Below are 27,011 nucleotides of genomic sequence, written 5' to 3' on the forward strand. Positions count from 1 at the left end.
TTAATTTTGAGAAATTGTACATTAATACTTAAAAATTGGTTCTTTACCATTCAAATTATAACACACATATATACAAAAAAATAAAAAATTAACAAGTTCGATTTAGCAAAAAAAAAAAAAAAAAATTGTGAACGCACGTGTAAACTTGGTCCCCCAACCGAGTAATCTTGTATTCACTACAAGCAGGCTCGACTATAAATTCATGAACAAAATCATAAAAAAGCTCAATTATAATATTCATGAACACGCTCGTAAGCGAACTTAATTCGATTATTTTTTCAATAGTAGTATTTCTATAAAGGGAAATATATTGTATAAACTTTAATTTTGTAGGTTTTAAAGCTATATAGTTTTATATCAAAGAAATTTCAAATAAACACAATTAATAAATATAATTAGTGAATTGTTTGCGAGTAAAATTCATGAACAAAATTAGCAAGTTGCTCGCAAGCAAAGCTCGTGAACAGCCCACGAACAAAATGTTAAACTTGAGCTCGTTAATTTCTAGTGGCTCGAGCATGAGCAGGCCTAAAGATCGGTTCGACTCGGCTCAGGCAGGCTAAAGATCAGTTTGACTCGGCTCAAGCAGACCAAATATCAGTTCGACTCGGCTCAAACATAAGCAGGCCAAAGCTCGATTCGACTTGATTACAACCTATCCAAGCTCAGCAGTATAAAACATGCCATGTTACTGCATCCCAGTTCTTTTTCAAGATCAATTTCATACACAGTAATTTAATCACCACAACCAACGTGCAGCATTGACACTAGGCAGGAATTCCAGAAGAAGTTGGATATTTTTGTGTCAACTCTATAATCATGCAGTTAAATTAGTTATGCATGATTAATTATAGTGTCAATTCTTTCCTTCACAACTAGCTTAATTTAGCAGGAAATTACAAGACATATATATACAAGTACAACAAACTTCTTGATACACAATATACTAAGCTACAGCTCATTTCAAGTTCTCCAGCACTACTGAGCTGACACTCATGCGGGTCAAATCTTTTTATCATCCATCTTATGTTTTAGTCCCTTCAGATATTTTTCCTTCCTCTGATCCTGAAACATTAGACTCCTCTGGTGCCGCATCCTTTGATTCCACTGCTGTAGCATTCGTCAATTCTGCTGGTCATGCAATCTTTCCTTCCTGCAGAGACGACCCTTCCTTCTTTTCTTCCTCAATTGCCATGTTATCTGACCCATCTTTTCCCATGACATCGCTAGCTCGAGAAATATCAGTTGGCAACGATGTGCCTGCTTCTGACAAGTTTGCTCTCGCATCCGGACCAGCATTACATTTACCCTCACTTTCAACCCCTGGAAGCACCTCAGTTTCACAAACATTTTCCCCTTTATTTGCAGATTCAGAAACTATAGGTGTTTGTTCTTCCAAAACCTGAAGTTGTGTTCCAACATTACCTTCAGGCTTTTGAATATTGTCCAACTTATCCTGATCGCCAGAAACAGAATTAGTCACCTGAGGATTTTCACATGAAGCTGATGATCTGGAAGTAGAGCCTTCAAGACTTCTATAACCAAGAGCAGGATCATCACGAGACTCTTTTGAAGGATTCTGCGAGTCATTTTTAGAACTGTTCCGGGTCATGCCAGGCGGTCCCATTTCCACATTTTCTGATTGGAAGGGGCTGGTGCAAATTGTAGGGCCTTCAGTGCTCCCAGAATCTCGAGACTCCTGCAAAGGAGATGCTTTTTGTGATACCTCCGTTTGCTTTACTGAATCGTTATCACAAGGGTTGTCCCTTACAACAGAAGCAGGTACAGGAACTACGGGAGGATCACCAGCATCAGTGGGAAACTTCGACAGTGCTTTCGAAGAATCAACTGTTTCATTGTGAGACATATCTGGACCTGGAGATGAAACTACTGAAACTCTCTCATCCCCACAGGACCCTGAAATATGCTCAGTGAGTTCATCAGTCGCAGGCATACAAGAGCGGGTAGACTCCTTTTCCTTAACATCCACCGAAACAGTACAGGAAAGCTCCATTTTGCCGTCTTTGTTTGAATTTTTAGGAGAAGGCTGTCCTGAATCTGCCACATTTTCACCAGAGACATTATTATTGGCCGTCATGGGCTTACCCAAACTAGATACGTGGCCCTTTTCCATCTTCACACCACCTCCAAACTGGGACTGACCAGAACTATCAACTGAAATCCCCAAACCAGGAGTGCTCTGCAGGATTTGATTTAGAGCCACTTTTCCATCCAGGATTTGATTTTTTGCAATATCAGCAGGAGTCTTACATGATGAAGATACAGCTGGGATATTTTGAGTTTCAATCCTACAAAGCTCACTCATTTTAGATTTCGGTGAGCAAGTCTCAGAGAAAATTTCCTTCATCACACGGGCAACATCAGTAATAGCAGTAGTCTGAATTCGGCCAAAAGCAGGAATTGACCCAGTGTCTTTTCTTTTTGAATCTTGAGCAGCTATACCATAAGGCCAAGATGCCTCCTAAAAATAACAAGATAGAAATCAGTCAGAAAGTTGTGTGATAATCAAAAGGTGTACATACTCATGAAATAAAATTAGAACTTGATTTTGTCAGTCTCAGCCAAACAATGCAATTGTATCTTCAGATGTAGGGTCTTTCAGTGAATCATACACATCCCTAAACCAAAAAGTTGAAGTTACTTTGTTCGAAATCTCAACTTGCCTGAATTTATATAGCATTGCCTTCTATTATTTAAGGGACAAGGTATAAATTTAGCCCTACGGTTATTGGGGGAGAACAGATTTAGACTACAAGTATAAAACCATGCAATGTTAGCACTAATATTTTGTAGATGGAACAATTTCAGACATTAACAGCAGATCCAACAGAAGTCGGTCGCCATCTAAGGTACAAATTTAGCCTTATGGTTATTGGGGATAAAAGATTTAGACTCAACATATAAAACTGTAATTAGCAATAACGTCCGATTACAATGGAGCTTAGGTGGGGCAGACATGGAACCAGAATAATAGGGAATGAACTTCTGTTGCATCTTATACATGAAGTCTAAATTTGTTCTCCTCCAGCAACCATAGGGCTAATTTTGCAATTTATCCCTTTCCTTAATCACCATACAAAACCTTTCTTATATAAAATAAAAGCATAAAACTACTGAACACTATGAAATTCCATTAGAATTTTATGGATTGATGAATTTGAAAAACAAAGAAAAAGAAACAGAGAGAAAATACTGGCTAGACTGGAGCACAGGCCCTTCTGTTGAGGATATGACAAATATGATGAAGTTTTGATTTTTATGGGACATTAGACCATACATAAATGTAAGAAGCTCGATAAATACATTAAATAATATACCTGAATGGCATTTGCTGGTCCTTTATCATCACTATCTTGCTTACTTCTCAGTGACATAGTCCTACTGCCTGATAAATCCCACACTTTATTCTGAGACTGTGTGTTTAATTGTGGGTCCTGACCAACCGAAGCATCAACAGCAGGTGAAACCTGACTTGATTTCTTTCCTCTACGCCTAGTCGCCTCTGCTCTTGTTGGAGGCTTTCGACCTTGCCTCTTAGCTTGCACGGCCTCGGGAGCAAGAGGGGCTGGGGGGACTGCAGAATGAGATACAACTGGCAGAGGATCGGAAGCAATCACCACAGCTGTCTGATCAACAGACTTGCCAACGCCTTCTACAGCACCAGAACCAGGCAATAACTCCACTGGAGGATTAAAAAAGGATGCTCGTTGCCCCTGAACCCCCTCTGTAGATGTCAGTCTTAAGGCAGGCAAAGATTGGACAATCCCACCTTCATTGCCTCGCTCACCAGTTATAGATTTTGAAGAGCTATTTTCAGCTGATGCTCCTTTTGTCACAGAAGCCACACCATGCATGTTGGCACTCGAATTCTGTCCAGGAGATGTACCTGCAGAAGATGTGGTTGTTCAATATAAGCAAGCAATATTTTGTTCCAAGATTGTTTAAGCGCATCGACATTGTATTTTCACAAAATATAGCTAAACCAATAAACCGTGCATCTAGGAATACCATCATTTGTTTTTGTTGAGCAGACCAGTTGCTGACTTTGGGCTGTATTATCCAAAAGCTTGGTAGCTTTTTTATCCTGACCAACTTCTGTGGATGCTGTTTCCTGATTAACATCTCTGGAATTATGATGCTGTTGGTCACTTGTCATAACCATGCCTTTACTTGACAAGTCACCAGATTTGTTTTGAGAAAGTGTATCTGATGTAGAAACCTGACTGACCAAAGCATGTGGTGTAGAAGGTAATACTGGTGCTTGTTTTCTTCCTCTACGCCGTGGTGTTCCGGCAGCAGTCAGTGTCTTCTGGCTTTGGCCTTTCATATGAATAGGAGCACAAAAAAAGGAGAATAATGAGTAGCAGAAAAGAATAATGGTATATGAGCAGCTGATTTAGAATCCAAAGTAATACCTGGTTCATAATGATGAGAGGTTCCACTAATGACTTCTACAGCAGCAGAACCGGATAAATTGATGTTAGAATGAACCAGAGGAATGCTAGAAAAAGTGCCACCTGGGCCGCTGACAGATGGGTTAATAGGTATACTGTGTGATTGTTCATTTACACTTGGATCAGGAGCTGCAACATTCTCAGGAGCAGCAACCACCAGCTCCTGTTTCCTTCCCCTGCGTCGTGGTGCTGGAACTCCACCTTGAGCTTTCCGACCTCTTCCTCTTGATTGAATAGGTGCAGAGTAGCTAGAAGGGATAGATTGTGATCCAGGTGAAATACAAGAAGCAGATGCAGATTGTGGGCCAGGTGTGATAACGCAAGCAGAAGCAGACTGAGAACCTGATGTAACAGCAGAAGCAGATGCAAGTTGAAAGCCAGGTGCAATGACAGAAGCAGTTTGTGAGCCAGTTGCAATGACAGTAGCAGTTTGTGAGCCAGTGGAAATGACAGTAGCAGGAGCAGGAGCTTGTATGCTAGGTGTAACAGAACCAGCAGCAGCACCAGCTTGTATGCTAGGTGTTACAGAACCAGCAGCAGCAGCAGCTTGCAAGCCAGGTGTAACAACAGACGCACCAGCTTGCAAGCTAGGTACAACAACAGAAGCAGCAGAAGGTTGCAAGCCAGATGTAACATCAGCAGCAGCAGCTCGCAAGCCAGGTGAAATGACAGGAGCAGCAGCTTGTGACTGTGGCCCAGGAATAATGACAGCAGTAGCGTGTGCGCCAGGTGCAACAACAGATGCAGATTGCGATCCAGGTGCAGTCACCGAAGACAATGCAGACTGTAAACTGGATGTCACAGAAATTGAAGGGGTCAAAGACTGATAAGGAGGATGACTAGGCTGAAATATGGTCGCATTAGCTGCCCCTATATTAGAACCAGAAGATATTGCTGAGATTGACTCAATTCCTTTCAGCAACCCTGTACCCACTTTGCCATTTCCAGGTGCTGTAAGTATCCCTGCAGCCGGAGATTTGTCTGAAGGTGTTCTTCTTGGTCTTCCACGGCCCCTTTTAGATGGAGTTACCTCTTTGCTCTGTAGGAGTGGAGGAGGCACCACAGATTGTTGTGGAAGCGGCACCACAGATTGTTGTGGAGGAGGCACCACAGATTGTTGTGGAGGCACTACAGATTGTTGAGGAGGAGGCACGGATTGTTGAGGACGCTCTGCCGATTGTAGTGGAGGGAGTATCGTGGGTGGAGCCTGAGCTTCTGTACTAGAACTAGCCACCACAGTTGCACTAGCATCTTTTGGCAAGTCCTTGTCTGTTGTTTCTTCTTTCACTTTAGGGGAATCAGGAGCTTCAACCTGACACAACTTTTCAAATTCCTCTTCTGTCCATTGCTCTTCATACGAGCGCACCTAATGAAGAAGAAAACAAAAATTAGAATTATAAGAAATAACCAAGCATGTACCACACTGGACACAACTTATGCTCCATAAGAATCAAAGACAATCAGCAGACCTCTCTTGCTCGTTTGCCTCTTCCATAATGCCGTGTATCAAGACCTCCAGCAGACTGACCTTTACGCTTCAGTCCAACATTAGATACTGCCTCAGCCTTTGGAACATCTTCAGATAGCTTCATTACTTCAGAGAACGATTTCAAGTCATCATCAGTTACAAGGCGAGAAGGAAGAGGAGGTAAAAGTTCGGAAACATTCACCCCTTGTGCCATCAGCAAAGTCTTCCATGTTGCCTGGAAAGGTAGAAGCATTAGAAAGGAGTATCTAAAGACAAGTATTTAAGTCACAAATTCATGCATTTTCATCCATACCATCTCCTCTTCCCGTCTCTGTTTGTCCACCGATTCAAACACATCGATCTCAGATTCACTGCCAATATAGGTTAAAATCATGAGATTTCATCATATCATGTGAGATGTAGAGTTTCTAAAGACATCTGTTTTGTACACAACTAAGACAACGCATTAAAGGTAACATCAGAAACTAGAAACCTAGCAGAAAGCATTAACTCGGTATAACTTCTAGCCAAAAAACAAAACACATGCAATTCATGGATATGCAGTAAAGTGCTGAGTAGTCCATTTATACAAGAATTTCCCGCTTATTGAAGTTGAAAGGTGATAAAACCAAACATTAAGGAAGATGCACTTGACTATACCAGAGAACTCCAGAATGGCTGACCCATTTTCAAAATAGTCCACATTTACTAAATGACAAGTATACATACTATACAATGACCTTTGTTCACATTTAGCTTGATAGTTCATCTCTCAGTTTAATTTCATCTTCTTAGCAAATAAAAACTTTGGCCACCAGATCAATTAAATCATCATTTTCCACATGATAAGAGTGCCTATCTCTATTGCATAACCATTAAACCACAAAGTTAACTATAAGAGCCCCATTAATGGATTATAGTACTTCAAACAGTGTTCCAAGTGTGGATAAGCAGAGGCCAAATATTTCTCAAGTTGAATTTCAAAACAATATCACGGCACCCAGGGTTAACAGTTCAACATTTTGCTCGTTAATATCGATTACCATAAAGAATAACTACTCAGCTCAACCTAAAAGTGCATACTTGTAACTTCCATCCTTAAGTACAGGGTTTACGTGTAACAATAAAACATGAACAAGACTTTTACCTGCGGGCTAAGATATCATTTAGACCATCATCATCTAATACAGGAGCAGCTTCCTCTTTTTTACACTCCCTTAGAAGGGACTCCAAGTATTCCCTACGGTCTTCCGCACTATGAAAAAGTAAAATCTTTCAAGTGATTATCCAAAACTCTTTAAAACTTCTCTATTGTAGAAACATTCTGCTTGACATGTAAACTAAGTCACCTTGTATTATTGTCAAAGAAACCAGCAGTAATACTCTGATTAGCAACTCCCAGTTTATGCTCAGCTGAAGCTCTGACTTGTTCTTCAACAGTTTGGACCTTGGAACACAATCCGAACAGTTCAACATAAAGTACAAAAACAGAAAAAAAAAAAACATCGCATAACATGTAGCTTGTAAGTCCAAGAACGGCACCATAACTAAACAGCACCACATAACTTATCATAAGCAACAGAAATTAATGTCCTTCACAATGTATTTTCCTATTTTTAAGTTCTGAATGAATTCATGGCCATAATATAACAGTAGAGGGGGAAATTATCATTTCCAGAATTTTAACAGATCTCAAACAGACACGATAGTTACAAGGCTAGAAATTATCTTGAAACTAAATACTGAGAAACTGATTTGAAAATTTGAATTTGGTAAGGAAACAAAAATAACGAATATCAGTTTGTTGCTCCATCTTAAGAGAGAACTTAAAAAAATAAGACTTCAACGTTATATAATTCTTTTCAATCAAAATACGTCATACAGACAACTATAAGCACCAAGTAGGTGAACAAAGACACATCAAAATGCTTCTCGGGGGTAAAGAGGTTTTCCTATAAAAGACAACAGAACACCTACAGGTGCAAAACCATAATCATCTGTAGAATGATACTCCCTCCATTCCCTTATATAAGTCATTCTAGTATTCCAAGAATTTTTAGTTTAGTTTTTTGGTCCAAGCATTAAATATTTTGTCTTGGTCCATGTATTTTTGAATATTCCAAGGTTTATTCCCCAACCATGACATAAGAGAGAATTTTTTCTAGTTAACCAATGTAAATTCAATAATTTGACTCTATATTAATTGTATTTCTTAATTTGTGTGAAATACCCTAGAATGACTTATATAAGGGAATGGAGGGAGTAATAATTTATAGTCCCTATTGAATAGTAGATTTTGGCGTATTAGAATCCTCATCATATTAAATAGCTAGTGTCGTTTTTTTCTTAGAATCATATGTCCAATAATATTAATCTTAGAATATGATGTCCAGTAATATTAATCTCTTTCTTTGTGGTATGTAGCAGAGTGCACTGCCAGAAGCACTTGCAGTGGTAGTAGTCATACTACAGAAGGCAGCAATGACAATGATGATGATGATAGTCTAGTGGAGACAATAATTGCAGGCAAGAAAACAAGCAACACAACCAGAATTAGTGTTAATTTTTTATGTGAAGCTTCTTCAGATTCACTATTAGATCATTTTTACCATGAGGAACTTAACTTGATGTTTTTGTTGTCTGGCAAAAAAAAACATCTAGAACCAAACTACATGAATTAGTTTTCAGATTCACAGTGAAATGAAACATAAATATTTCCTAACGTCAATGAAAAATGCAGTAAGTATAACTTATGCATATATTCCCATGTACCATAAGAAGCAAAGATGGAAAATAAACTCAAAAAAGGATAAAATCACTTCATACCCTCTGAAGTTGAAAGAAAGTTATTAATGAAAATTGTTGATAGCAAGTTTTCTGGGGTAAACGGTCCAGTTGGTCTTATAATTTGGCAACATTTAAAAATAAGTACAAATCATAGTCAAACCACCATCATCAGATTTCCAAATTCTAAAGGACAAAACACAATACTCCTATGAGGGCACTAAGGGGAAAAGAACATACGGTTTCAAAACGAAGAACTAGCACATCCCGCTTCTGACCTATCCTATGAGCCCTTGCTTGGGCTTGAAGATCCACCTGAAAATGTGTCGCATAAGAATGTAGGGTTCTTTTAGAATGGTGTTGATGCGGCAGACAAATCAAGAATTGCATATGTTTACCTGAGGGTTCCAGTCAGTGTCAAATATGATCACAGTGTCAGCAGCTTGTAGATTCACTCCAACACCACCAGCCCGAATACTAAAAACACATATTAGAATGTCAGTCACAAGAGAAACTAATTTCCAAGTTACATTCAGTGAAAAATATTGTGAAGATTAGCCACATTTTTACTTATAATTGCAAACAGAAATATCAATGTTGTAAGATTAAAATGAGAAAATTGGTGCACAGCTCTGAAGATCACAATGTAGTTGAATTATCCGCAAATCAAGCATAGCACAAAACGCAGAACAGCATTTGTATTAATGAGAACCTACAACAATTACTGTTTTCAACCCAGAACAAGTAAAAGTGCCAAGTGACTATGTTGAGAACTGATTCCAGCCAGTCTGCCGCCTCTCCATTTGGACCAAAAACATTAACATTCAGTAGAAAAATTGCCTAGAGCATGATGATCTAAAATTCCCCTTCTACCTCCAACAAAATGCATTCTTGCCACTATATATGGAGCCAGACAATTGATGACTAGCAATAAAATAAATTCTTTCCTTATCCAATTACTGAATTTCCCAGTGTGACCTCGTAAATTTTGGGTGAACAATTTGGAAAAGTAAAATCCAGATATCAAGCAGATATTATACTACTTGATTACCTGAGCAGAAATATAAAATAGGGAGAATTGGATCGGTTGAACTGGTCAATAAGCGCACCACGGTCATTCCCAGAAGTATGTCCATCTAAGCGAAGGTATCGATACTTTTTCGTGGTGAGATACTCCTCCATAACATCAAGAAGCCTAGTCATTGTTGAAAAGAAAAGAACCTGCACTAGCCGCAGAAGTATCTTTAGATTAAAAGTAAGTGCCAGATTTTAGAGCTCAAATGGTGAAGATAGGAAGTACAGAGCACAAATACTTGAATAAATGGAGAAAACCATGTAAATGCTCAACAAGCATCTCAAAACGATTAGGGGAAGTAGATCCAAAATCGCGTAAAGGGAAGTGACACATCCACATCAATAAAAAGAGAACCACCAACTAAACAAATTAAGCAGCATAAGAACGTAATCGCAATAAGATCATTTCAACTAATAATAAACTCTGTTCACAGAGTAACTGTAGAGCAGATGGAAAAAGAGCAGCGCATGGAACCAATTAATGATTCTTATCAGATGGATGGAAAGGTTAGGCAAATGTAAGATCAAAAAATGCATGAAGGTAAGTGGCGTCTCCACATTAATAAAAAGGAACCACCAACTAAACAAATTAAGCAACATCAGAACATAGTCACAATTAATTTCAACTACTAAAAATAAACTCTGTTCACAGAAACCTGCAGAGCATAGAGGCCAAGAAATTATTCTTGTCAGATGGATAGAAAGATTATGCTTCTTGACCAGATTAATAACATACTAATCAAAGAATCTGGATAATAAGCACCAAAAACAAAGGGAATAAAACAGAAGCAAGCAAGGGAGAGAAGCTTCCATCAAATTCCTATAGTAAACATATTTTGAACTGTACTCTGCCAGTCCTACACTCGGTACTGGCCCCAAAAAATTGAACATACAGCGGAAGCGGAAGCCTGCAGGGCATTAGCACAATGCAAAAACCAATATTGAACCATAAAAAGCACAGATGAATACTCATACCCTGTGGTCAGTTGCTTTCAGTTTGGGCAGTAATCGGTCTAGCATCTCAAGCTTCCCACAAAGCCTAATAATCGGCGGTAGAAAATGCTTAGGTATCAGATTATCAACCTACAAAAGGTCATGATGAGCTTAGATTGGATTTTGGAAGAGGCAAATGACACCAAGGAAAGAAATGAAGTGAAACCACACACTCATATTCCAGAAGTAATAAGCACAAACTAACTTTTACAGAGTCTGAATATCTGATAGTAATTTATAGGGTTCAAACAAAGACAGATTAACTAAGAAAAAACCATGCCTCATCCGCATGAAGCTGGCTAAGATATGGATGGTTGCAGATATTCCGAAGCTCCATAACTGAGTTGTGCACCGATCGAGCCTACAGAAATCAATTGCCTAAGGTCAGGGTTATAGGCATGCATAGAGTACATCCTGCTTATAGAAGTTCATTAATTGCTCCAAGATTGTCTTCTACCCTCTTCATCAAAAGCTTTGGATCTGCTCACGTGAGCATAAAATGCATTGTACCTTTGTGTTTCCAATTGCTCCAAGATTGTCTTCTACCCTCTTCATCAAAAGCTTCTGATAAGCAGAAGCATCACACCTTATAAGTCTCTCAATCTTTTCAGGAAGTTCATTCTCAACCTGCCAAAAGAAATTGAGAATGAATAAAGCGTGCAAGATTAACTCCCAACTGAATGTTTAGCACATTACATTTGCAAGAAAAAAGAAATCCCATAAATAATACTTTTTGTCTCCATTGTGGATAAGTTTTTCCCACTCGCAACTAAAAATATATATATACATAAACAAGTAAGAAACAACCAACATAAGAACCTTGTGTTTCAGTCTTCGAAGTACAAATGGTCGTAGGACTTGATGAAGGCGGTTTATGATAAGCAAATTCTCCTCTTCAGACAGCAACGCCTAAATAATTGAATCAGAAAGTACAGATTCATTATGATACAATGAGGTGAAATGGCAACAATATTAGGTATAAGATAACTAACAAAAAGGCTTACTTCATCAGCTGAATTATCACCATTACTCTGAAATGGTTTGTTAAACCATTGGCCGAAATCCTCTGAAGAATTAAATATGTTTGGCAACAAAAAGTTGAGCAGTGCCCACAATTCCTCAAGATTGTTCTGCAAAATGACAATAATTAAGACTACATAAAATCTCCACCAGAACTCCAGGCAAAAAATAAATAAATAAAATAACACATGGTAACTAATCATACAAAATGAAAAACAAGTGAACATTTATCTACCCTCTAAAATTAAAGAAAGCATAGAAAAGACAAAGAAAACACCACGAATGAGGGATTAGATCTGTTACCTGCAATGGTGTCCCAGTTAATAGCAATCTGTGCGCACTCTGATAGTGTTTCAAGTCAGCATTCAGCTTACAAGAAGCATTTTTTATGCGATGGCCTTCATCAATTATAATATAATGCCAATGTATTTTACTTAGTTTTGGTCTATCATGCTTGTTCATTAGATATTCATATGTTGTCAAGAGGACATTGAATTTCTGGTGTACAATTTTTTCCCTGCAATACAATAGAGACATGCTTACATATATAAAAAATCAAAAGCAAGTGCAAAAAAGTAGGGTCATGTCAATCTGCCATTACTTGAATAGTTTGCGTCTCTCTTCTGGGGGCCCAGAATAAACAATTTTATGTATACTAGGGGCCCAGAAATTGATTTCCGTCTCCCATCCAGGTAACACTGAAGAAGGCACAACCACCAAGAAAGGACCTCTATCATTTTTCGTTTCCATCAGGTAACAAATTAGAGATATAACCTTCCATAGGAGAAAAAAGAAGATACATCAATTATCTCTGACTTAAATATAAAGACTGCAAGAGGTTTTTGTTTCTTTGCATAAACATAAATAATTCAACAACTTTAGGAGATAGGTTGAAGCAGTCAGTAAAATTATTAACAGTTCAAATCAAACCCAGACCTGAACAGTTTTTCCAAGGCCCATTTCATCAGCAAGAATTCCATTCAGATGATTGTTGTATAATGAGACTAACCACCTCAGTCCATTCATCTGATACCTAAAAGTCAAAAGTGCAAATTTACCAGAACTTTCAAAAAGTAAAAGCAGACAGTTTAATCTGTGTGAACAGAAATACATGAGCAGCATACAGTCAATTCAAAACAACAAAAGAAAATTGAAATCACCACGTCCAGCAAATAAAAAGGGGCACTGAATTTAAAATTCAAACAGCATGCAGGGGAGGACAAATGCAATATACTCACTCTCTTAATGTTCCACCTTGAAGACAACTTGGCTGCTCAGCTATGCTCTCTTTTATGCTGCAAGACAATTAATTAACACTATGTAATTCTGAAACCGAGAGAGAGAGAGAGAGAGAGAGAGATAGCATCTTAAGAGCAAACATAAAGACAGAAATAAGAGCAGTCTATTACAAACATTCCACATGAAAGCCACAAGGTAATGTGATTGTTTTGCCCCACAGGATAAATGTGATTGTTTTTCCCCATAAATAATAGATTCAAAAAAGAGGGAGGGGGGGCCTGAAAAGCTGGAAAGCCTTTTTACTTGCTTAGCTAGCTCACGAGATATTCTTAAACAACAAGATTTCAAATCCTTATAGGAATCAAGATACATATAGTTGTACCTATGAGCCATCAGGTAGTACTTCTCGTTGCTCTCCAAATAATGCTGCAGAATAATTCAACAAGAATAAATTCAGCATAAAATTTCAAAAGTCAAGTCAAGCAAGCACAAAATTTCCCAAGCTTGCCTTCGCTTGATCACTTTCATCTTCATTTTCTATAGCAGTTTCACTGTTCTCAACAACAGCTGCAGTTCCTGTCTCATCCATGTCATTTTCAAACTGGCTTGCCATAGACTTTGCCTCTTGTAACTTGGATCCCAACTTTTGAAGATATTTTTCTGTCTCCTTCAACAATTGCTTAACACGATCTGACTTTGCATCCTGACAAATTAACCCAAATTATTATATAATAAAAAAAAGTAAATATAAATGGATCAGTAAAATTTAGTAAGCTAAACAGAAGCTAACCTGCACCATTCGCAGATACCCTTCCACATCATTAATCTTTAACAAATTGATCTTCTCACGCTGAATTCTGTCAATCTTTTCACGATGGATGCGCTCCTTCCTTTTATGGAACTCCTTTACATATTTATTGAAACCCCTCCAGCGTTCTCTCTTTATCTTGAATACCTCATCCAGTCTTTCCCTAAAGCAAGAAGGTTATAAGGAGCATAAAACTGTGTTCAATTTAAACCTTATGGTACATCATATGCGCAAATATAATAAAGAAAATTCAAATGGTTTTTCAGTGGGGCTGCGGTCAGGGCACAAGCAGTGCTTGTGCTTCGTGAGAGAAAGAGAGAAATATTGGAGAAATACATACTTGTGAACTTCTATCTCAGCAAAAAACTCCTTCTGCCTCTCACGGATCCTCTTTTGTCGTTCTTCCTTCATTTTGAGCTCAAATTTTTCCAGCTGTTTTATCCTTCTACCATGTTTATGCTTCTTGTATGATTTCAATCGATCCATATCAGCCGCAATAGGCTTAAAGTAATCGTTCAGAAAATCACTGTTCACATTTTACAAATAATGGTGTCAAGAAAAAGAAACTGGCAAGATGAGGTAATCAATGAAATTCATAAGAGATGAAGCAAGACGGGCTGTTTTTACTGACAAGATAACCAAATCAAAGCAAAAGAAAAACAATCACCTCCTTAGACGGCGTTGGAGCTCCAATAGCTGAAGCTTTTTCAATTCTATGACACTTTTGGTTTTTGCGGATATGTCTTCAGATGAGTTCACAGTTTCCTGCGTAGGGAGTAGGTAATCATGTCAATGCAATACCAGATAAACCAACAGTCTTCTTCACTGAATCTTGCATGCAATGTACAGTAAAGGACACAGTTTTCATCACCAGGAATTTTCACATGCACCTTAATGAGCAAGTGAATTTGCTCATTAACCGTTAGATGTAGGCTTATTAAATCTAAGCCTCAGGATGCTTTGAATCTCCATCTTAGGATTCTAATAAGCCTAGATCTAACGGTGAATGAGCAAATTCTACATGCTCATTAAGGTGTATGTGATCAAGACTGTTTCATCACACATGAAAAAAAAAATGAATTAGAAAATTATGGTTGAATGATGCTTCGAAATACAGTTAATTGGTTAAGAGAAAGAATGATAATCAATTGGTACAGAATAACAAAGCATTAAAGGATCAAATGGAAATCTCATAACAGACCTTTAACTTATGAAAACAAGTGGAGATCTTTTGTTTTGTTTTTTGCTGTTTTAGAATCCAATTTTGCTCCGCAAAGAGTTTTTTCTTTTGCTGATCCATAATCCATTTTTCTGACATGGTATACTTTGGTGGAGGAGCGGAATCAGTAGAAGCCGACTTGTCTTCATCATCTTGCTCTGTTGCAAAACGAACGCCATTTTTAGTGTTTCATTAGCAAGGACAATATTCAACCATCGATGAAGACAATAGTGTTTCATCAATAATGCATCTTCTTTATGTTTCAGAAAACACACAGTGATGCAAATGGACCCAATAGTGGGAGCACTCCGCACCACGTAAGCCTTTATTGACAATTATACATTAGTTTACTTTGCTCTTCAAGAAAAAATAAGCCCTGCGAAATACTACGTTCACATTTTATGGAGCCTCTGAAAAATGGTTATTGTCAGAATAGGTTTTGATTGTAATGAAAAGCAACAGCATCTACAGGTTGTTTACCTGAAACACTACTGTTAGCGAGACTTTGAAATTGAGTAGAAACATTATCTTTTCTGTCAAGTACCAATTCATGCTGAATGGCAGACGAATGTTGTGATACCCGGGGAACCATATTGTTACTGCCAACTCCAGCCCAGCTGATTGACTCAGGGTTCACTGGTTTATTAATGCTCACCATAGATGCAGCAAACAGGTCAGGCCTTCCAGCTTGAAGATGGCCATTCCCCGTGCTCTCTACAGGGTTGTTAGAGGCTAAACCACCCCTAGCTGAATCAGGCTGATACACTGAAGCAGTGAATAATGCCTGTGATTCCACCTTTTCCTGGCTCTGCATATCAGCCTCCAGTTTTCTATTAGAAATAAGTTGTTTCCTTTCATCTGCAAGTACCGGGAGATCTGAAGGTGGGCCACTTTTGTCCTCCATTACTCTTAATTTCTCTGGTTCTTTAGACAAGTAATTGCCGTCCAAGAATCTACCTGTAGATAAGGCACCTGCTGGAACTCCATCGCTTTCCTTTGCATTATTCAGCCGGCCAAATGTCATTGCAACTTCAGCAATGTTAGATTGTTCATGAGAAGCCTGTGCCTTTCCTTGAGGATCAATCAAATCTCTGCGAGGACCATCCGAATTACCACCTGATAATTACCAATCTAAGGAGTGAAACTAAGAACTAACAGAAGCGCATATATACATACTTAAATATGTAAAATCAATAGATAGATGTCCAACCATGGATCATGCCGTGGACAAGTTTTCACCCTACAACTAAGGTCTCATGTCCAAGCTCAAATCCACCACAAATAAACTATGTCATAGACCAATTCCAAAAGATACAAACAATTACTAAAACTAGGTAACCTAATATGACTGGAAAGGACGCTTTCCAAAACACAAATTGGCCGAGCCCTTTAGGTATATGGAAACAAAACCTAATCCTTTATCTAATTTAATTTGGAGTTTACCATCTTTTGGGAAGATATTTCCAAGTGCTAATTCAAGATGAAGTTTCTTTGGCACCAAACCGTTTCTGCAAGCAATCATTCAAAAACCACATGAGAAAGCATAGCATGGACCAAGTGTCTGTCAAAGCAATAATTCCCAAAATCAAAACAATAAACAGATAATGAAGGAGTAATGCTTCACACCTGAATGCTAGAAAGACGAGACACTGGGCTCTGAGCTGTTTTAATTGTTGATCATTGAAAGGATTGCCAGACTGAGAAACAGGAGATTTTCCCATATCTCTGGGAGTGGGTGCTCTAAGCATCATCACTTCAGAATTACTATTTATACGGCTAGCCTGGTAATCGAAGGCCATAAAACAAAACATTTAAGTATGAAAAAAATGAGATGCTGCACACAGAGCAGAAAGCAACATGATCAAGATTACAGACAAAAGCATGATGAGACACCTATGGCCTGAAAAGACAACATTACATGAAAACATCTGAATTGAATTCTTAGTTATCTCACTTTTTGAGAGAGAAATATTAGCACTGAGCACTTAGTTAGTGATCTTTACTTTCATACAAGAGTACCCCCTTTCATCTCTTTTCTTATCTGCTCGTGTTTGTCATCTGCCTCCTTATTGATCTTACGAAAAGAATATACATTTGTCATAAGAGGGGACAAGAAAATATAGGTCTGCGTAGAAAACTTTCAGAGCTAAGCACATCGACATTAATGGAAGTACAGCCCGAAGTGGTAGTATAATCCCTCAACAAGTGCTAACATGTGTTAGTTACAAAATACCTAGGAAGCACTGACAAGGGTACTCGTACAGTGTGGATGAGGCAAACAACATTTTTTTTAAATATGAGACACGGGTACAGCGGGGACATGCCAAATTTATATTGTATCTTTTTATTTTGATTTTGATATTGATTTCTTTTTTATTAGGGTTTTATTTTGTTTTTTTGTATATATCAACCCCTCTTTTTTGTAAAATTATTTTTAAAACCCCCTATATTCGACTTAATTAACTCAGAAGCCATGTCCCCAAAGTGTCCCAAAAGTGTCCCCATGTTTATTAAAAAAAAAAAAAAAGAGGGGCACTTATTTTGGAGTGTCAGGTGCCTGTGAAAAAGGTATATTAAATTTGGGCACACTAGGAACCAATAAATTAACGATAGTTTTAAAAAGGGAAATAAATTATAGTTTGAGGTGAACATCAAAGAAAACACAGACTATCTTTTGGGGGACCGAGGGAGAATCAATTAACAATCCTGACAGGATAAATCAGCATGAATTGGTCAGTCTTAAGGGATAGAACTGTCATCTTTAAAAATCAATTCTCCAAAGCCAAAAACTAATCATAACTAAACTACTGGATTATTTATTAAATTTAAGCTACCACACTTTAAAAGAATAATTCTTTTGTCCGGCAAAGATAGCCCACTTCCATTTTCACAAAGTTTCAGAAATTAAAGTCACGATTTAAAGACAATATTGTACTCATAATGATCCTAGAATACCCCTATTCTAAATAAATGACAGTGGTCAATTTATAATTCCAAATAGAATTTAGTAACTCATTTTAGTGCTTGGTTGACAACAAGATATATTAAATTTGGCACACTAGGAATCAAAAAAATAAACAATAGTTTCAGAAAGGAAAATAGATCATAATTTGAGGTGAATATCAAAGAAAACACAGACTATCTTTTGGGGGACGGAGGGAGAATCTATTAACAATCCTGACAGGATAAATCAGTTAATATAGTAAGTCAGTTGATGAAAGACAAAAAAATATGCAAGCAATATTGTAAATAAGGACAAGAACAGGAGTTTTCTAGGTAGAAAATCTCATGTGTCATTAAACATCAGAAGAAGGTGAACATGAAAACATGTCACAGAGAACCGCGCAGGTGCATGAGAATAGAAGATAAAAGTGAAGCAGCACAATCATCAATCTCTTAGAAATTGGATCTAACAGCATGAAAATGAGAACTAAGAAAAAAAATACCAACAAGATATTCCATGACAATAACAACCATAAGACCATTGTGAAGTTTAATATCTGCAGAAAACATCAAGTAAGAAAAACCCGCCTCACTATCTAAAATATGGAAACTAACTGAAGACTGCCCCTATTTTGCAAGGTGAGTATAGAGAGAACCCATGGTTTCAGTAAAATGGACAGAGGAAAAAGGTTACCTGAATAGTCTTGTTCCCTTCTGCAAACATATTTGAATTTCCACTATCATTTTCCAAAACCCTTCCAGAGGAAAGTGATGTTCGCAAGTCATCCACTGGGTTCATCGGCAAAACATGGGCTTCTGCAACTTTCTCAGCAGAATTTGAGACAGCACCCTTAGCCGATCCATGCTTCTGATATTCAGAACCACCAAGTTGAATTTGACCTGAGAATCCTAGCTCCCCAATTGGGTATGAACTAGAATTGACATGTATCCCTCCATGAGCCTTGCTAATAGGACCTAAAAATCAGTAATACATCAGCATGACCACTACAACCGACAAGGAGAAATCTACAAAAAGGAAGTTTTAAAAACCAAGAAAAAAAATTCTTGATGCTCGTAATCCTTGAGTAACAGCAAATAAACTAAAACAGAAACACATAGTAATTATCATTTCCTTGCGTGGTTTACTTCTTGTTTTTTTCCTGACACCAACTAGCTCTGGTCAAAATCGGAGATTCTGAAATTTTCCACCAATTGGAAAATCATGCATACAGTTTTAAGAAAGCAAATTTTGCTTAGCAAAGAGTTAATGCTTACCAACTCCAAGAGATGAAGCTGCTGACTGCTGCAACGGAATTTCTGCCATCATATTACCAGACAAAGAATTGGAAGAAAACCTGGAAACTTGAGACCTTTCAAGGGGCATTGCTGTTTTACTTTGATTCCATGCACCCTTGGAAGAAAAAATTTCATGCGCAGATGGAAAGGAACCACCTTGTTGCTGCCCTGAAGAGGAAACCTCGAGCTGGCCACCGCCAGGAACCATATTAAAGCTTGTATTTTCAGTAACTCTGGCTGGAAAACTCCCAGGAGAATCGATCTTATTAGATTTAGCCTTTCGCTGATTAACTACAGAGCTGCGAGCATCCAGTTGTTGGGCGTTGTCCATATGTGGATCAGAGGGAATAGTCGATTCACCTCTCTTCCTCTTGGCGGCTGCAGCCTTTTTACTGTCTTTTTGAGTAACTCCTCTTTCTTGGGATTGAGAGTTGGCAGATCTAGTGTCCATACTAGAAGGACTTTCATGATCAAAGGACTGACTGCTCCTATGAGTTCCAGTTCCTTGATAATAATCATGTCCTGCACCACTAGGACCAACAGGTGGCCTGCCAGAAGCAAACGGGTCACTTTTGGATATTTCATTTTCAGCCAATCCCACTTTAGAATCTTTTGCAACTCCAACTGCCTGGGAAGATCCTGCATATCGTGTTCCCATTTATCTATAATTAACAAAGTCTATGTTGCACAACATATCATTGTTCAAAAGCAATACTACCAACTATGGCTTCTATAATATCATTTCTTACCTGCTGAGTCACCCATTTGACTTCCACCCGTCAACGGAAGGCGGGACGACATCAATGCCTCGATATCAAGTCCGTGTTGGTTAATGACAGTCTCCATGGCCCTTAAATTAAAAGATACAAATATAAATAAATCAGATAAACAAATCATGAATCCAGACATAAACAAAGAGAGTCTTAATTATTAAAAACACAATATAAGGTAGTCTGGAGGCCTGCAAAAGATTATGAAATGAGTACATGAAAACATTACATGGAGAACATGCAGCGAATGACCCTTTTTAAGTACCAATTATACAATACACACATCCACAAAACTTATGAGCATACAATTCCCAGCTTCTATTATATTTTGAAAACCTTATCCAAATGCAATCATACTTTTTATGTCCCAATGTTGAACCAGTCAGAAACTTTCCGGGTCAATTCAAGAAATAAACCAAAATGCATTCTGAAATGAAGGAACACTGGACGGTAGATAGATCAGCATAACTAAGAGGAATCGAACTTTTTCACCATACTCATGCACTCACTGTCTCAAATCCCAATTTCATAAATTGAGGTCGCAACCACAAGGCACTTGCAGAGCAAAATAGTACCCTGTATCAATTATTGCCTAAACAAGTACATCAAACACTCATGTACTTTCAGACTCTGTCACCATCGTTAACTGCTTACATAAAGCATTTGGTTGTCTCAACAATTTTTCGGTGGCATAAACATTCTATGAATAATTAGCCACCAAAAAAGAAGTTAAGGAAAAATCATAATCGACATAAAGTTTCACCTTGATATTACTTGATATGGCATCGAATGCTCCTTCCCACTTGCTTTCATGTGTTGCAATATCTAGATCAGACATGCATAACAATTAGAAGCAAAGACAATAATAAATTCACGTATTTGACACATGTAAAATTAGTATAGAAATAAAGAATATCAGAATTTAGATGCAACAATAGATAATATATATATATATATATATATATATACACATATATATATATATATAAAAGCTCACAACGTAGAGCTTTGTAGCCAGTTTTGCTGGCTCATCTTTAGAATCTTGAATGAGTTTTTGCAAAAACTTAGCAGCCTCAAACTCGACATTATGTGAAGGTTGTGAAGATGCCATTCGTATCACCTGCAAAACTTACATAATGAAGAAGTCCTGAATACAGGAAATAACCATGCCTCTACTGTTATAACCTCCAACTCAAACACAGCATTTTGGAAGTATCAAAAACACCTTATAATACAAAGAATTCCCACTCAGGTAGAAACCTAATCAAACATATATTATAAACAATCAAAGCCATTAAACACTGATACGATCAAAGAAATTAAACACCCCTATCAAGAAAGCTATTAGCCCTAGCCTAATTCAATAAATAAATAAAAGGAAAACGAAAAAGCTCCTTATAAATCATCAGGAAAACAATACCTATATGATACATAAATAACTAATTTGAAACCTGCCAAAAGGCCAACAGCAAATACACACAAAAAATCCGTATATACATACAAGGATTTAGCTCAATGATTCCGTCAATTGCGTTAAAAATCAAATTCTTACCACGGAAACACTGACGAAAAGGCAAATTCAGCTTGAATGCAAAATTTGCCCAATAGAGAAACCTCGAGAATAGCCTTTTGGAGGGATAAAAGGGAAGGGTGTAACGAGTAGAGGAAAAGCAAATACGAAGGAGGAAATGATTACCTGACCGGAGATCCGAGCAGGCAACTTGAAAAAGTTGTGTCTCCAGTAACTGAGCTTTCACACATAGAGAGAGTTGCTTTGCTTGCGTCCCCCAACGTAAACCCTCGGAAGGAAAATGAGTTTCCTCCGGCCAAATAACCAATTTCAAGGCCTCGGCACGGATTATTTTAACCGGCACGTGTAGGATATTTCATCCTATCTTTGATTCTTTGAATTACTAAACTAGCTTCTTCATTAGAAACTTTCATCTTCTTCATTGGGTAAATTTCATCAATGGTGTACAACTTTTATCCAATTTCACACTTTGGTGTATAACTTTCAATTTGTCTCACTAATATGTACGAACTTGTAGGTGACCTCCCACTTTAGTGTATAGCAGGTAAAAATGACCGATCAACGCGAAATCAACGCGCCACGTCAGCAGTTTGACCGGTCAAAAAGTCAAAATTTGACCAACTAATATAAAATTACTTATATACCCTCATCTTCCTTCTTCCTCCTTTTCCTTTCCCTTTCCCTTTCTCTCTCTAACTCTTCTTTCTCTACCTTATTTCTCTCTCTACCAAATAATATTACATCCTCATAAATTTACAAAACAATTTACAAAACCATTCACAATTATTTACAAAACAATTTACGTTTTACAAAAACAGAAATAATTTCACTCACCATTATTTACAATTAACGTTCACCAATATTACATCCTCATAGTTTGGTTGCATTTGTTGGTGAGTGAAATCTCTCCATTGATTATTATTAATAGCTGATTTGGTGACTCAATCTTTCAAGTGTTTCTGTTCTTGGTTTTTCAAAGTTGGGATTTTTATTTGGAGCTGAAAGCATACAAATGAAAATTTGACTCATTCATGTACCACAAAAATTAATTGTAGCTTATTTAATTGGTTAGCCTGATAAAGCTCGTATCCTAGCTGAGCAGGTATGGTGTTTTGCCCATTGCTGTACCACGTGATTTATTGGTAGCTTATTTTGTTAGCACTGAGCAAAACATAATTGAGGAATCCAGTTAAGCATTAATTCCTGAAATTCTTTCTAATTTTTCCTCTTAAACTGTTAGAGTGAGAGGGTTGGGTTAGAGTGAGAAAGAAATTTAAAGAGGGAGATGATTTAGGGAGAGAAAGAAATAGGGGAAGAAGATGAAGGATAATGTTAAAATAGAAAAAGGAGGATATTTTAGTAATTATATATTTGAAAGGTTAATTTTTGACTTTTTGACCGGTCAAAGCTGAGATGGCGCGTTGACTGAGCGTTGACCAGTCATTTTTACCTGCTGTACACCACAGTGGGAGGTCACCCCTAAGTACGTATATATTAGTGTGACAAATTGAAGTTTGTACATCAAAGTGTGATTTAGGGTAAAGGTTGTACACCATAGATGAAATTTACCCCTTCTTCATTGTTTTGGGTTTTCGAAGATATGTCGTTTTTTTACTTTTCTTTATTTGTGGATTTATGGGAAAAACAGTTAAGCACTAGTGTCTACTTTTTTTTCCTTTTTTTTTTACTGAGATGATGGTTCCAACCTAGCACAACCTCTCACTCCTAAGCTATACTTCTTTAATACTCAATGTGCAAATTCAAGTTCTTTGGATATGATACGAAGTGTTACGGCCAGGTCGGAGCTAGACTAAAGCCATGTGTGGCATCGAGAACTTTCCGAATCCTCAGCCAACCAATTCCTACCAAAGGAGAATTCGTCGGTCGGTAATCCATCCTAGAAAGACTCCATGTGGTTAAACCTCGATTTATAAAGGACATGCATTATGGACTAACTCGGGAGCCCAAAACAATTATCTTTATTTTTAAAAAAGGTAGTCTCTTGATTCTATTATAGGTGAAATCGGAATTAAAATCGAAATATGGTGAAATCGAAATTGAAATTACTATTTATTTATTCTGTTTAGTTCAATCTGCAACCGAAAATTGATTATTTTGAAATTGTCTAGCTTATTAATGGTCGAAATTGGAATAAATGCGATATTTTATCAAAAATTATTAAATATAGAAGGATTATATCATTCAATTCATTAAAAGCATTATCCATCCATACTAAAACTAGAGATACCCTCGCTCCGCTTCGGGGTTTAAGAATTTATGGGGATTAAGAGTTAATAATAATAGTTGAACAATACAAAAACTTTAGGACTGAATAAAATACAAAAGTGCGAGGATTAGTAGTTAATAATAATACAATACAAAAACATTAGGAACGAATAAACTACAAAGTGCAAATGTGCATGATAGCATAGGTTAAGATGGATAATAATGTTTGAGATGTAAATATGATAGTAGTAATACTATTAGCATAGGAAAAGCAAATGGTTGCAAGAAGTTTAAAGGAATGCAAAGATGTTATTTCGATGTTGAAGAAGTGTTCCTTTATATAAACCAAAGTTGGAAATTATAGTTAATTTAGTAAGCTAAAACTTGCAATAACCTTTTTTTACGATAAATGAACAATACTTACTCAGTGCGACGTTTCTTAGTCGTTCTTTCTCCATATTTGTTTTCCATCACTTGGGGGTGCACTTCGAAATCCAGAACTTGTTTAGCAGATGGGGTGACGATATAACGACTAATAGATGAGGTTAAATGAGTTGATTGCTTCGAGATAGGGCTTGGTATTTCTTTTTTGGGAGTGAGTAAGGTGTCTGTGAAAATATATACAACTTTAAATGTTATGTTGGATGGATCAACGACTATGTTGCTTATTTGAACCTGAAAGACATGTTCAGTCCCATAAATCTTTGTCATAGCAGGAGGAATTTCATGCCTTTCCTTGAAACTATTGGACAATGAGTTAGTTGGTATCCCAATTAAATCTGCAGCCATGTGTCCAAAAACCACAAAACTTGCAGAACTCATGGCATCTTCAATAATGAATCGGACTCTATACCTGAAATTGTGTAAATGGCTAGTGTGTTATAATCTTGAGCATAGACATAATAGTGAACAAAGGGATAACTGGGAAATAGTTAAGTATTGTACCATGGTTGGGGGAGCTCTTCAATGAATGTACAGTTCTTGCACCAAAGTTTGTCATCAAAATTTTGGATGCTACTTTTACATCATGGACACGCGTGGTACCACCAACCTTCGCTCGAATCAACTTCTTTAATTTTGACCTTGCATGTGAATTTTATCCCCTAAAAAATGGTTATATAATATGTGTTGAAAGTCTTAAAATTCATGTCTTATCTGTATGTATATCAACTTCCAACAATTCTGAAATTGTCCGCCTGTTTGATTCCTTCTCATCTTCAATGTTAACTATTTGGGAGGAGACTGGAGTAGTCTTGTGTAGGACATGATATGGTTTTTTTAGACTGGAACATACAACAAATAGTAAGAAAGTGGTGAAAAAATGCTTAAGATAATGCAGAAGTCCCATAAAGTTATAATTGAATGCACTAACCTTGAAGTAAATGAACTTATTTCAGGAATGGCCAGGTTGACATGGACTTTAGTGACAGCCGAACTGTTTAGTGCAATGTTGTCTACATGGCATTTATTTATTTTTTAATAACCATCAAGGTGCGCCACATTTGCAAAATGGAGAGAAAATACATACCATTAAAAGGTTTAGCTGCCCTTGATAAAACTGCAATGGCAACTGGTTTATCATGAGCTAGAGATAGTATGTGATCTTCAGGGAATATGGTCGTTGCTTGTTGTCATAGAGTAACTTGCATTTCGACGCCACTGTTATTAAAAAATGAAATATTTATAGAGCAAGGGAAAAAGTAAAAACATTAAACTTTGTGATAAGTTTGAATGTAAAAGACATACCTCGAGTTTTGTAGAAACACATCTCATTTATCATTGATCTGATCTAGTACGCGAATCTTTTCGAGGTTCCTAGTCTTTGTAATTAAGCCATACACGTCTAACATAAGGTGGTAAATTTAAAATTGTTCAAACACAAAATTAACAACGTGTGAGACCATATTTACCAACTTGGAGCAAGAGGCGCGACATGTTAATGTATACAAACTCACCAATGACATAGTCAATCAACCCACTGCGTTCGTTTACTTCATCAAAAGTAAGGAAGATGAACGTGTCGTATGGAATTTCGGTAGCTACATCTTCATCTTTTTTAATATATGTATTGTAAGAAAACCGAAGACGAAAAGAGTGAGTTGAAACATGATAAGTAGCTTGCGCTGACGCTATTGTAAACCCAGATATATGATAGACACAACCTTCAACTAACTACTTCCTAAACTTATCAGGAATCTCATTTCGAATGGTTGCTTGAATTGTAGTACCCTAAAACAAAAGACAGAGCATTGTCAAACACATATAATTTATAATGCTAGAGTTAAGAACCTTATGTCTTTGTCAATTAAGAGCAAGTCAAAGCTGAATATTTTTCCAACTTTCCTTGGATTGATGAAATCCTAGCTTTTTGCGACACGTTGGATATGGATGTTCTTACTGTCCCTATCGATGTCTTTCAATGGGGTAAACGATATTACCTTTGCTGGAAATAGAAAACATAAAGTGAAACCATGAAATATATTATATACAGTAACCATTGGCCCAATAACCAGTTCAGGAAATGATTCAATTTGGAAGCATTTTATACAATAAACAAATAATAACAATCTGATCAATATCATTGTTAATGTTTCTCATAATAAAGAACAGTAAAAAAAACTACATATTCACTTAATAAAGGACAATGAAAAGGGCTACCATTTACTTGGTTAGTTAGTGTAAGTGTACAATAAAGTTTATGATTAAAACAAAGATCTAAATATTTCATTGTATACTACATTTTTTTTAAACATGATACGTTTACATTGTTAATGTCTGGAGTTCAATAGTTTGATACGACGCATGATGAACAACCACTTTAACATTTTCACTGTTGGTTACCTTGAGATAAAGCAACCTATATTGCCCATGAGTAAATACAGGTTCATTTAAAAAACAAATATATACATTTTAAAGTTTGCCCTTGACTTTTATTAATTGTCATGTTATAACAAAGTTTTACTGGGAATTGTCTGCACTGTAAAACAAAAGGGAATTTTCTCCTAGAGTGATTTAGTGTTATGCACGGTATGTAAACTCTATTCCCAATAAAAGATCATGTCAAGATACTTGCCTCTATGACTCGATCACCTAGTTTTACAATAAATAATCTAGTTCCATTACAAAGACCAATTGCTGGATTGAGATTATGTATTATCATTATCA

The 27,011-nt window shown here is 37.0% G+C and overlaps 1 protein-coding gene across 3 annotated transcripts; it reads right to left on the bottom strand.

The window, feature by feature from the left end:
* Positions 1-778: 778 nt before the first annotated feature.
* LOC136219894 (chromatin structure-remodeling complex protein SYD) lies at positions 779-21,942 on the bottom strand. 3 transcript variants are annotated; one of them, XM_066007475.1, is made up of 35 exons: positions 21,786-21,942; positions 21,087-21,209; positions 20,853-20,914; positions 20,069-20,169; positions 19,299-19,958; positions 18,718-18,998; positions 16,707-16,861; positions 16,524-16,588; positions 15,561-16,196; positions 15,063-15,238; positions 14,529-14,626; positions 14,202-14,387; positions 13,844-14,024; positions 13,562-13,756; positions 13,436-13,479; positions 13,053-13,109; positions 12,751-12,847; positions 12,416-12,588; positions 12,118-12,331; positions 11,799-11,924; positions 11,614-11,703; positions 11,305-11,421; positions 11,075-11,155; positions 10,777-10,884; positions 9,779-9,948; positions 9,126-9,204; positions 8,968-9,042; positions 7,293-7,390; positions 7,091-7,198; positions 6,257-6,314; positions 5,945-6,178; positions 4,437-5,841; positions 4,030-4,341; positions 3,339-3,907; positions 779-2,482 (listed from the first exon to the last, which is right to left on the bottom strand). In XM_066007475.1, exons 2-35 carry the CDS (start codon positions 21,198-21,200, stop codon positions 1,136-1,138), a joined length of 8,472 nt encoding a protein of 2,823 aa, XP_065863547.1. In that variant the 5' UTR covers positions 21,201-21,209; positions 21,786-21,942; the 3' UTR covers positions 779-1,135. The 3 variants fall into 3 exon arrangements, with proteins under 3 accessions (XP_065863547.1, XP_065863548.1, XP_065863549.1); XM_066007476.1 differs by having other exon boundaries at positions 21,087-21,217; positions 21,786-21,911; XM_066007477.1 differs by lacking the exon at positions 21,087-21,209 and having other exon boundaries at positions 21,786-21,899.
* Positions 21,943-27,011: the final 5,069 nt, after the last annotated feature.

Source organism: Euphorbia lathyris, chromosome 2, assembly GCF_963576675.1.
Source record: "Euphorbia lathyris chromosome 2, ddEupLath1.1, whole genome shotgun sequence".
Taxonomy (NCBI): domain Eukaryota; kingdom Viridiplantae; phylum Streptophyta; class Magnoliopsida; order Malpighiales; family Euphorbiaceae; genus Euphorbia; species Euphorbia lathyris.